General features: G+C 41.4%; 2 protein-coding genes across 2 annotated transcripts; both read right to left on the bottom strand.

Annotated features, from left to right (window-relative positions):
- Positions 1-4442: 4442 nt before the first annotated feature.
- On the bottom strand, positions 4443-8490 carry bub3 (BUB3 mitotic checkpoint protein). The gene is made up of 8 exons (XM_034559386.1): positions 8319-8490; positions 7227-7421; positions 7082-7151; positions 6801-6952; positions 6353-6511; positions 6028-6205; positions 5608-5824; positions 4443-4881 (listed from the first exon to the last, which is right to left on the bottom strand). The coding sequence occupies exons 2-8, from the start codon at positions 7419-7421 to the stop codon at positions 4872-4874; spliced, it is 981 nt and encodes a 326-aa protein (XP_034415277.1). The 5' UTR covers positions 8319-8490; the 3' UTR covers positions 4443-4871.
- Positions 8491-10382: 1892 nt separating this feature from the next.
- LOC117748981 (homeobox protein HMX3-B) lies at positions 10383-11540 on the bottom strand. Its single transcript, XM_034559147.1, has 2 exons — positions 11255-11540; positions 10383-10975 (listed from the first exon to the last, which is right to left on the bottom strand). Exons 1-2 carry the CDS (start codon positions 11532-11534, stop codon positions 10383-10385), a joined length of 873 nt encoding a protein of 290 aa, XP_034415038.1. The 5' UTR covers positions 11535-11540.
- Positions 11541-12961: the final 1421 nt, after the last annotated feature.

Genomic DNA, 12961 nt, shown 5'->3' with positions numbered 1-12961 from the left:
TGAACCTAAATGTCATAAGAAAATAAGGACAAAGAAGAGGCCGCATGTGTTTTGTTGTGATGGAGAAATATGGAAAAAACATACATCGACAACAGAACGGAAGTGACCCATATTGATCTGTGATGTGGAAAGGAGGGCCACCTAATATGCTCGTCACTACTGTCTAGGACTTGGAGCTGTACTACAGTCTCCATCAGCACACGTATGCACAGGTTTATCCATCTCCTCTGTTTTGTCCTAAGTGACACTGACACTTAATTTGGCTGGTAATAGTTGGCTTGAAGTGGTATTCTTCCGTGGATGTTGCCATTAAAGCACGTTGAAATGGATACAAGGAGTCAGTTAAATCTCGCCCGCAGTCACTCAGAGGCTCACAGGTAACCTGAGCCTCCAAGATGTGGTGCATTAGTTCTGCTAAGCTAACCGTGAATGCTAATTGCAGGAAGGACAAACTGTAACCCTGGCCCTGTGGCCGTGAACCCATTAAACAGCACAGAGGGCTTCATAGACATGGAGAGTGTACAAAGAGGCTGGTCTGAAAAGGCCTGCAATCTGATTTCACTTTAAGTGGGGGGGGGGGGGGAAACAAGTTTTGCAAAGCCCCCCCATGGGATCTGCCCTCATCGTATTTAATTTTGTTGACAGTATGAAGAAAACTGTCACTCAAAGACTGACCGCAACATCATTTATAAAATCATCTGCAACACGTTCTGTGTTTTCAAGTGAAATATGTTGTGTGATCCAACAGGTGGTTTTCTACAGGATGTGGATCAGTTAAGTTTAAGTACTTGTGGTTTCACCCCTGGAGGACAAACCAGTCATGGTTAACACCCTCAATATGGGAACTTCCTCAGTAGGATCCATCAAGCATTGTCTCACTGTTTTCAAGGCAACGCTGTAAACATTTAATTTAGAAGAAAACGTGCTTAAATCAATCAGTATGCCAAAAAATATCTGACTTGTATGGGGCCGAGCGGTGTCCTCTTCTGGGCGAACAAAAGTCATAAAAAAAGAGTTCACTGAGTATTTTCAACCTTTAATCTCTGCAGCTCTGGTGCCCCCTGGCCATACATTTTCAAAAACCTGACCCCGATGCCCCCCCCGCCTTCTTCTTACAGACATTCATCAGTTTGACGGGTGGCATGAAAGCTGATTTGAAAGCTGCACTTTCTTCCGCTATCCGTGATGTTTACCATGACGTCTGCCTTTCAGGAAAACCGAGTACGGATGAATACTTTAATGATCTGCATGTGGCTCAAAAATTGCGCATAGAGAAATAAATTGCAGCTCTCCGAGTCTGCAGAACAAAAAACAAAGTCTCCTTAGGTATTTTCTGCTTCTTTTTGGTCAAACGCTGTTGTCTAAATTCAGCCCTCGACCCTACAATCTCAGTAGTACATTCAATCAGGTGTCTTGGTCTTACAAGCCTGGTTCTAAAATGCCATTGTTAAACATTTTTTTTACCAGATGATGATTAATCTGCAGCACAATGCCTAGGAGCCAAAAAGGAACTTCAAGCCCAAAATCGGTGACCCTCCTGTCACGCCCGGAGATTTGTGATTTACTGCAGCCCGGCTCCCAGGTGAGAGTCCCCTTCACCAGTCAGCCCCATGCTGCCTGCCTGGCCGGCCTGTACAGAGATGGATGGCTATGAGAAGGAACCCTAGCAGTGGTTTACATGGCCTTGAGCTTTACCATCTAATTAGGCTCTAATGTAACTACAATGCTCTCGAGGAGATGTTGTCTTGCCCACCAAAGCTCTTTAAAAGCCTCCTGGAGGCAAGGGGAGCTCTGAGCGAGGTGCTGTGGCAGGCCGCAGCCACGTCCAGGAGGAAAGCTCAGGTTTTATTCCCCAGATGGGACGTACTGGAAACAGGATGCCGAACACGCACAGGACAAGAACGCGCCCTGTGTGCAAATCCCATTTTACAGGCCCTTCTGCTGACTGCAGCTTCACATTTAACGAGCATACATAAGAGTGGTATTAATCTTCTTATCTAACTCTCAGCAAGCAAGAGCATTAAAATAAATAAGTAATAAATAATGTCCACTGAATGGGGACTTCCTGTTGAATTTAAGTTAGCTAAAAAGACAAAGCAAGATATTTTCCCAGCCATTTGAGATAATAGAATGCCTAAAAATCTGAACATATTAGGGGAAAAAAGGAAAAAAAACAAAAACTCATCCTGCAGAGTCTACATCCTCTTTTGTATCCCGACTGTCTTCATCGTTCTCAAACCTCGAGACAACAAACTTTGATTACGACTAAACTTCACTCCTGGAAAAAAAAGATTGTCTGACGCTAATCTATAAGTTACACAACATAGAATTAGGTGCATCAATTATTGTTATACTATGCTGGAACAATGCCAAGTAAATGTAGTCTTCAGGGCTCTGAATTAAATATCAGGCCAACAAAAGAACATTTATGACATTTTGTTACGGTTTCTATAAAGGAATAGCACTGTAGTAGGAGCAGGAGTAGCATAGAACAACCCCCTTGACAATGTTAGGGTGGACATAGATGACAATGTTTTAATAAAACATTTGCTCCATTTATTTGCTGGTCTTGTCAGAGAGACTGAAGGCAAATGAAACAAAGTCTACGGTAAAAAAAATTAAAAAAACTCGGGGCTGGAGCCTCAGAAGTTACTCGTTCCTGAACCCAACGTGGTTACAAAGCCTGGAAATAAAGCAATTTGTGGGGTTGTAAATACAGTCAGTGTTATACATGGAATGAACGCTACTTTATGCTTGTAAAATCTTCATTACTAAGGAGGACGAATCTGCATTGTGTCACTCTGTCTTGAAACAGAAGGCAAACCATAATCAAGAATGGCGTCAACATTTTTCTGATGCATCATGTGATTTCCCCATTTCCTACACATGGAGACCGGTATCATTAGCTTGATACAGTATCAGGAACCGGTCCTGACAGAGATAAGGTGTCTGGTTGAAGGTCATCTGTGCCCTCTCGAGTGAACATAAGAGCCTTTTGTGGTTGGGTTAAATGCACATGACAGGCTGTTGGAGCACAATCACCCATTTTAATTGTCATGTAACGGTTTCATGTAGAGCCAAACTGTCTGCAACACTTCAGCGGTCTGAAACCAGAGCCCTGCCACACAACCACAGATGTGGTTAACTGGGGCTTTGCTGAAGGAACAAAAAGAAAAGAAAAAACCCCGGGAGAGATCTGTGGCGACAGGCTTGGAAGAGGCTGATCATGTAAGATGCATCTGCTGCAATTAGTCGAGTTACAGGTCTTAATAAATCCTTTAAGATACCGATCAAAATGGAATTCCTTGTTACTCGTTGCAAATGTTACGGTTTAAAAAATACCAAGTGCTTCAATGCACCTGACAAATTGGCTGCTAAATTCCCTTTTTTCCTATAACAATTTTTTTTTTTTTTAAACAGCTAAACAATAGAGACAAGAAAACCTTAACAGTTATAATGCATTCTCAAAGATCTCAAAATTGTCCAATCTAGCGGAAGCCAAAGCTGACAGGAAACAAGGTAATTCGCTGTAGCCCGAACAACAAAACCCGGGGCCATCCTCCGCCTGCTCCACGGCTTGTAATTATGTCTCAAAATGAATGCCATTTCATATTAAGCTGCAGTCATAATCTAACGTCAAAGATGGACTCATTATCGACAATCATGAGAATTAGTTACATTATTTAACCAATCCAGACTAATCATTTCCAGGATACCACCGAAGCAGATAGAGCCATTAGAAAAAATTTGAGCTCTTAAATAGAATAATTGACATCTAGATCTTCTCTGCTGCTTTGGCTGAAGGGCTTCAGAAATTGCATTAGTTGCAATTGAAAATCTGAACCGAGGGAAAAAAAAAAAAAAAAAGACACCACTTTTGCGGGGCACTGCTCTGCGTTTACGGTTCCCATTCATATAATGCTGAATACTGCATTAAAAAAGGTCTGCGCCGCGTCCGACTCGGTCACCAGTGTAACAACCTACAAAACCGCAGCAGATAAATTCAGCCATAGTTGAAAAAGGTAACACGCTCACTGGATTAAAAACCCTGCTATCCCCCCATATCTTCTATATTAACAGTTTGTTGAATGCTTTATGCGTGACACAATCTCTGTATACATTTCTCAATGAGTTAAAAACAAACCCATTGCACAGTGAAGCCCTCAGTCTGCCAGATGCCACCGGGTCATCCAGTTTAGTCATTTTCTCCCAATTCTGCCCAATAATAAAGCAGGACCTGGTTTAGGCCGCAGACCTCCGATGTCTATCAATACAGGTCACGGTCTGGGGGGCAAGTGGAGCCCTCGGCAAGACGAGTGGATCATCGCTTTCCCTCAACACATCATCAAGAAAATCGGCCTCTTCTGCCCAGACACATTCCTAGCATTTCTCGGGTTTTCTTTCACAGGTAGTACATTGTGACAAAACGTTATGCTTTAAACTTTAAAAAGATAAAAAAGTTTTATTAGACCGTCAAAAGGTTTCAAACTCAAATGGGTGTTACAAACCCTGAAGGACAGCTTCAGTAGGATTTAAGATTGAACGCCACAGTTAAGAGTAAAAACAAAACTTTTGATGACTCTAGAATGACAAAAGAAAAATGGCAAAGAGAACCGATTTTAAAATGTTTCAGTCAAGAAAAACAAGAGTTGGTTGTCAGAACAGACATGAAACAAGGAAATATTTAACAAGAGCCACAAACGAGAAAGAAAGAAAAGGTTTTCACAACTATTACTTACAAGAGAGAAAACAATGGTTTTGGTATGGAAAGACATGACGGCAAACAATTTGGTAATGGTACACTGGACGCCAGCACATAACCCAAATGTGATAAAGGCTTCATACGCAGAGGGAACCAGTCCACGGTGGACTTAGGTTGACCTGTAAACCAAAAACAGGAGAAAATGGATTCAATCAACTCAGGAGCCAACACTGACTGAACCAATGCACGATGACACACAATTCATTGAATATGGTTGCATAGTGTTATTTCTGTCTGAGGTTCACACACAAAGATTTGCTAAAAATACAAGTTGTATAAGTTTATTAATTTAATACAAAGTTGCCATCAACATAAGGAGTATGTGACATAAGGAGCATTTTATAGCGATATTTAAACACGACTTTTAAAAACATTTCTTGACATCTCAGTCAACAATCACAATTCTGTCTGAGCTAAAAAAAAAACATTTAACCAAAAGATGCATTACAGTTTAAGACCAAACAATATACTGAAAACAAACACAAAAATGTTTTAATGAATAATCATTATAGTTCCTGGACAAACATTGATTTAGTTTCACAAAAGGTATTTATTACAGGCCTATAATAATGAATTGCATTACACTGTACAGCAGCTGTCCGTCTGCTCACTGGGTGTATATCACAACAGCACAGACACACTAACGGGGGGGGTGGGATGGGGGTTTTCAAGTTCGCATCTGTCTATCTTTCAACCGTCGGATATTGAAAAGTGGAAGGAGAGAGATAGAGATCAGCATAGGCTGCAGCTGGACATGCTGCTTGTAAATGCAGCTGCATACATGATTCATACATGTGAGTGGAAAACTGTCGCACTGAGTACACAAGGGGGTGAGGAAGACTCACTTGGGTTTCGTCTCAGCATCTGTGACTTGGCGGATGAAGATGGCATCCTCTGGGTGGTTGATGTCGCCCTTCTCGTGCATGTAGGAGGAGGCGATTGCAAGCATGGTGCCGTCGTTGTTAAAGGCCAGTGAGGCGATGCTGGTCGGGTACCTGTGGAACTGACACAGGCGCTTCTTGTTGAAGGGGTCCCAGATGTTCACAAAGCCATCTGAGCCACCTGGAAGAAGGAGAGAATCAAGGTCAACCTCAAAAGATTTAGGCTGTGTTACTGCTGAGATCTGGATCTATAATAACGGTGTGTTCCTCTTGCAACCTTCGCAGTACAAGGCTAAAAGTCAAATGAAAAAGTATGACACTCGGAAGAACAATTTGCAGAAACATTACGGAAACATATTTTGTCAAGCGCTAACCCAGTCGTACCTGTGGCAAAGGTGTTGTGAATACTGTGAAATGAGATGGCGTTGACAGGGTAAACCTGCTCAATTCCTTCCTCCTTCAGCCTGTGGCATTTGAAGGCATACTTCTTCTTCTGAAACTCCGGGCTTGGGTCCAGGTACTCCACGGCTACACGTCCCTCGATTGAACTCAAGACGTAGCCCTGGAGCCAAGACAGAAAATATGAAGTTACCATCAAAGTTATTTTCATTAACACAGGACTCTGCATCTGTGACAGAATGTAAATGATCTGTTGTCAGTGTCGCGCACTTTAAATTGATAAAAGGCTAGATTATAAGTCAGAGGGTACCTGTTTGTTGGGGAAGGCTCTAATGCAGCGGGTTTGATACTTGAGACTGGACTCTCTTCTTTGCTGTACGTAGCCCATGTTTCTCAAATCCCAGACCAGTACTCGTCTCCCAGCTGTGCCAACAATCAGCCTATCTCCAGCCACAGAGAGGGTATACACCTATCACAAAGATGAGACACAAGATGAGACAACACTAGAAATTCAGAAAGCCTTAATTAACACTTTCCAATTAACACCTCCTTTGCCAATGTAAAATACAATCCATTTGACAGTCAAACGCAATTACAAGGTCTTCATTTTCTTACACATCTCGGCCAAAAACCCAATCTAAATCACAGCATCATCTCAAAAACAGTGCATCTTTAATGGCTACCGCTTTGTGCACCAATGAAAGATGTTCCGGAAAAATATTTGAATTTACTACATTATGCTACTATACTGCATCTACCTTTTCAGGCTGCGTAAAGGTGCCAGCATTGCAGGGCGTCCTTGGGTCCCATAGCCGAACTGATCTGTCCCAGCTACCCGTTACCATAACATTAACCTCTGGGCAGTATTCCACACAACGAATGGGGGCATCATGTGTTCCGACGATAGTACCTGTTTCAGGATAACATTGAAGCGCAGCATAAATGAAATATTAAATATAGCAAATACATGGCATACTTATGAAGATCTGTGAATAGTAACTGAAACCCTTTATTAGTGCTTAACAGGTTTGTGACATACCTTGGTCTGTGTTCAAATCATGCGTTTTTAATTGTGCATCTAAGCCTCCGCTCCAAGAATGTGTTGGGTCCTGCAAGTTAAAGAGGAACGTTATCTGTGTGTACCATTAAGATAAGTAACCTAAACAAATCAGACCTCGACCTACATAAAAAGCACAGTCGAGAACCGGCGCCGCGTGCTGGTACTTCATCCGCATGGTGTTGCCTCCAACATCAAAGAGACGGACAGTGCAGTCCCAAGAGGAAACCAGCAGGAACTGGGTTGCGCTGGGACTGAACTTGACAGCCGAGATGCTGTCCTCTGGTCCCTGGTTTAGCTTGTACTCGTTCGAGCCCGTCATCTGCAAAGAGGAAACATATCAGAGTCTGAAGTTTAGACTAAATAAATGGGACTGTAATGAGACTTAATAGATGCATGACTCATTTAAATATCAACATTTATACATTATAGAAAAAGCAATATACAGAGGTGTACACTACAATCTAATTCAACACTACAAACAGGAGCTTCAAAAATCTTCTCTCTAATATGCTTCAGAATACCAATAATTGTTACACATGCACAACACTGAATCCCCCACCCATTTGTACTTTTTGATCCATAACTAGAGGAGCCTAATCTAAACTGCTGCCACAAATTGACACGCTAGTCATACAGTTCAAGGTCCTTGACTACGAAAAATGTACGTGTAAATTAAATTTCTTTACCAGTCACAATATTTGATTAATCCATAACAAAGTTTGTGAAATAAAAACTTAGCTTTAAGCAAACGGAAAGCAAAAAGTCAGTCGTTTTATGTCTTTATCTCGTTGCCTTCACAAGTTATAGAAAATGCGTTACAGAGTTTGAGTGTGATCTGTTGATCTCAAAATCAACGTAGATTTTAGAGAGAGAGTAATGTGAAGCAACTGGCACGCTAGTGGATCAATGGCTCCCCAACTTGTTGTTAGCTTAGCTTAATGACAGTGGTTGTGGATTTAGCCAACTAGCTCCATCGAGCACGCAGCTTGCTAACATAACATAACATGCTCAAAAACGTGGTTTTCTGGCGCGAGAGCTCGTGGAAAAGCTGGTTTACTTTGAGTGTTCTCGATCGCAGTTGTTATCGTTTCACACCGACAAAACGACTCCAGGAATTAGACTTGGCCGGGAGCCCCATTCCGCTGCTATTGCTGTCTGCTAGCGCCTCTAACTGTGAAGGTAACGTCGCTGGTGTTAGCCGTTTCACTTCACTTACCGTTTCAGTTTGGTGTCCTTCCCACGCGACTGATTCTTTTCTCTAACAAGCCTAATTATTATGCCTTGATATCCAATAAATTGTATAACGTGGGAATGCTACAAGGCAATGTGGCAGCATGAAGCTAACTTCTGGACAAGCGCTGCCGTAGACCCGGTGGATGCTGATTGGTTGAGACAAATGTTCAAATTCCCGCCTGCCATATGATTGGTTGATTTAACCTCATGGTGATACTTCCGTTGTCTCAGTGTAGATCACGTGTCACAGGACTGCTCTACGCTCACTCAACCCACTCCCCTTTTCTGTCTCTCTCTTTCTCTCTATGAGCAGTAGGCCTGATTGTGTCTTTCATTTAAGATTGATACAATGCTAAAATGTTTATTTTTTTGAAGCTATGCTGCACTATGTTTATCATATTTATCTATTATTGCACTATGTTTATTGTTTTATTATATTTGTATTGTTATTGTTTTATTCGTCTTTGTATAAACGTGCAAACAAATTCCTTGTATGCAACGTACTTGGCCAATAAATTATTCTGATTCTGAAAATACATAATGTGTCCCTTGAAGCCAATTACAAACTATGAACATCTTATAATATGGCTATAAAATCAACTGGCGTGGAGTTAGTTCTATATCAGCCTATAGTTTACAGCTATAGCCTATGTACGCTGATATAGAACTAACTTAGTTAGAACTAACTATTACCATAGGCTAGCCTTCTTTATATTATTGTTGTTGTGTTTTAAGGAGTACTTTGCCCAAATAGGTCCAGTACTATATGCAGTCTCTTCGGCCAGTCTCAGACTAAAAAAAAAAAAAAAAACTTCTCATCAATATCATACACATTTGTGGCAATTTAACGACTGACTCCTGGACTATTTAATCCCCATTGCCTCATAATAGTGCTCATCTTGATTTAATGTGTGTGTGAGACAGCCTATATATAGCTGCACAATTATCGTTTTTTAAGAAACTTGTGCAGAAAAATGCATAGATCAAATGTGTGTGTCGTCAACAGCCTATCGGCCAAAAAACCTCCTTTATAATAATTTCTCAAATTATGTTTATATGAAGGCATTGCACACCATTTTTTCAATTCATCAGATTAAAAATGATAGTCTTCATTCGTTAGACAACCTGTTCAAATGTTAGCATTTTATTTTAGAGACCCCGGTCATGCAGACACTCAACGTGCCTTCGCTCCATCCTTTCAAATGTTTGAAAACCAGGATCTTTAGCACACGAATGATTTGAATGATTCATTTTCCATTTACGTCACAATTATATTACGCATACATTTTTTATGGGAACGGATTTTTTTTTACTGAGCGTAAGACCATATATAATAGACATCATTTCAAAAACAATATCAGAGAAAATAACACACAAAAACAGAGGCTATTTTTGGCTCTTTGCATGGCTTTCAAATTACCGGCAAAACACTGCGTCATAAAAACAAATGCCCATCACCTGCAGTTGTTCGGGGATTTTCTGAAGGATCACATGATTGTCTGCACTATAACAAAGAGAAACAGGATTTTTTTTTGTATAGGTGACAAAGGCTGGCAGCCTAATGTGAAGCCAACGTTATTGCACAATATTGAAAAATATAAAAATAATAAATTCCACATGTTTTTCCTACAAACACTGACACAGATCTCTGTAATACACAAGGACAGTCAACCCTGTTCAAAACAAGTTTGTTTTTTTCCAAATTGAATACATTAAATTATGTTCACCCACTTTTGAGCCTGTAACAGTTTCACCAGTAATAATAATAATAATAATAATAATAACAATAATAATGATTCCTATAACACCAATTGTAATTGCAATATGGACTTGCTCAAGGACGCTCCAGCAGGATAAATGATGATTACATAGAATATAATAATAATAATAATAATAATAATAATAATAATAATAATAATAATAATAATAATAATAACATGACCTAACATTATGTCCGTTCAATCTACAAAATATACAAAATTGTATTTTTTTTTCCAATGAAGGTCACTCTTATTTAAAAACATATGTACAGATGCGGCAGTCAGTGTTAAACAGGCCTCAGCAGGGGCACCGGGTGGGAATAGTACATGTGGTGGGGGAAAGCCAGGAGTGACTGGCTGCCCGGGGAGATTGCAGCGGGGCCCCCGGCGGTTTCTGTGGCCCCGTTCTCGTGGTAAAGTATGGGAACCCGCACAATCCTCTGCGCCGCCGCATGGCTCAGGTTGGCCGCCTCCAGCTCCGCGGCCAGCTGCCTTTTCCACTTATTCCTCCGATTTTGAAACCAGATTTTCACCTGCGTCTCTGTCAGGTGAAGGGACGCGGCCAGGCCGGCCCTCTCCGAGCTGCTCAGGTAGCGCTTTATGTCGAAGGTGGACTCCAGCTGGAAGACCTGACTTCTGGAAAACACCGTGCGCGTCTTCTTCTTCCGACAGGGCTTGCTATCGGAGTCCAGATCTCCCGTTTTCCTCCTCCAGTCGTCCTCCTGGTCTATTTCTTTCTTCGGTTCTTCCGAGTCACTGTCATCCAGGGCGATATCATCCTCGGCGCTTTCCTCTTTGCCATCATGGTCACTTTTTGGGAGATCCGGGGAGCGCCTGTCCGGTGCCGGCGATGCTTCCCTCAGGTTGGCCTTCTCGGACCCTGCTTAAGAAAAGAAAAACAAATAATGTGTTCAAATATGACCCGCTAAGCCATTACACGTGTGATCTCCAAAGGCAACAACTTTTGAATAATAGAATATGCGGTTTGATATGTTGTTGTAATATTGCATTTACTGTGTTACATGATTCTCGATAATTCGTGTATAGGCTTATTTCAAATCCCACATTATGGTTTCTTTGCTATACAACGATTATACATTTTCAGATTTCTCCAAACCAGAACACCACATTTAGCAGCCTCAACGTTAACTACATTTACCTCCAGTCCTCAAATGCGTCCCGAGCGTGTACGGGTACCACCAGGTGGACGCTCTCTCCAAATACTGCGCCGATAGTCCAATTCTCTGTGTTGGCAACTCGAATCGAGGGAAAGACAAGTCACCGAGCCGAGAGAAGAAGCTGCCTTCAAACACCGCTTTGGACGAGCCGAGGAAGCTTTTGGGCTTTGTGGGTTTGTCTTCAATGTTCAGCAGGTTCTTTATGGAGAACGGCGAGTCTTTTGCAGGTTGGCGAGTCTCTTGCGCATCAGAGTCTGCCATCGCCGATTACTGTCCGATGTGGATCACCATCAAAACTTATCTAGGTCGAATAAAAACAACACCCGAAAAAAGATGATCGTTTTTGTTAAAAAAAATAATAAAAAAAACTATAAGCGAGAGATGAGAGAAACAGCTCCCGAGGATGATCAGAGGGAGAGCTCAGGGATCACTGCGTCAAACTTGCGCTGGATTGCAATGATGAAATTAAAAAAAATGCCATCCGAGTTAAAACGCGCTCCGGCTCTGCTATTGGACAGGTACAATAGCAAATGGGATTTGAGATGAAACCGCGAGGGGTTGTGACGAGAATAGACTACGGAGAAATAGGCCGGGCAAGCGTTTTTGGCTTCGGGCGTACCCACTTATCATCCAATTAGATTAAAGAGGAGAACGTCTCAGGGTTTTTTTTTTTCAGGGGGGGGGGGGGGGGGGGGGGGGGGGGGGGGGGGGGGGGCGTGCACGAGCCGCAATCATCTGTTAGTAAATTGAATAAACGGTCCAGGGATTATCACACCTCTACGAGGCCTTGGCACACATATTACGCAAATTACGCATATTTTACGCACTATCGTAAAACACCGAAAACATCAAAAATAACAACAAAAAAGAGGAGATTTCAACTTTAAAAACAGTGTTATATGTATTTCTCACCACACACAAAAGACAGATTATTATAGAAGAAGATAGCACATTTCTTTAGTTTGACTTTGGCGTGCTGTTGTGGAACTGTGTGACCTGCAGAGGATCAACCTCATTCAGATGCTCAAATATCATCTGTTTCACCTCCGTGCAACAGGAAAGCATGATGTACCTGCACCAGAGCCCATTGACTGATGTAATTATATTAGTCAGGAAGTGCTACAGGCAGACATTAAATTGAATGCTCACATGTGATAAAGACTTTTCAAATCAGCTTTTAGACAAAAGCCTGGGGCAGCAGGTGATGTTATACATGAGGATGACACAAGTCAGAAGTCTTCTGTCAAATATTACAATAATGCAGGTGCTTGGATGCAGCAACATATATTTGCAAGTGTAATTGAGGCATTCATAAAAACAAAACAACGTGGTCAGATTAAATGATATGGAGATTGTGTTCACATTTGTAAGTCGTCAAAATGGTTTTCTTTTAAGATTGAAGAAACTAAGAGAGGTATAAGGAATCATGGCTTTTTAAATCAACCAACATGGCCTCTGGAATATGCTTTTAATGTATGTCAGTTAGAAAATCCTAAAGTAAACACACGCGCCTCTCACACAATCTTTGGAAGAGATGTTTGAGGGTACATTTGGCTCAGACTTATTAGTAAAAATGGGGGGAAAATAAATAAATAACCACATTGAATTCATTTGAGATTCATCATTAACACCAAACTTCAAGCGGATGCAGAGAAATGAATACAAATATGTAATCTGCTCAACCTACA

Source organism: Cyclopterus lumpus, chromosome 19 (assembly GCF_009769545.1).
Source record: "Cyclopterus lumpus isolate fCycLum1 chromosome 19, fCycLum1.pri, whole genome shotgun sequence".
Classification (NCBI taxonomy): Eukaryota; Metazoa; Chordata; class Actinopteri; order Perciformes; family Cyclopteridae; genus Cyclopterus; species Cyclopterus lumpus.
This window is presented reverse-complemented; position numbering and strand designations above follow the sequence as displayed.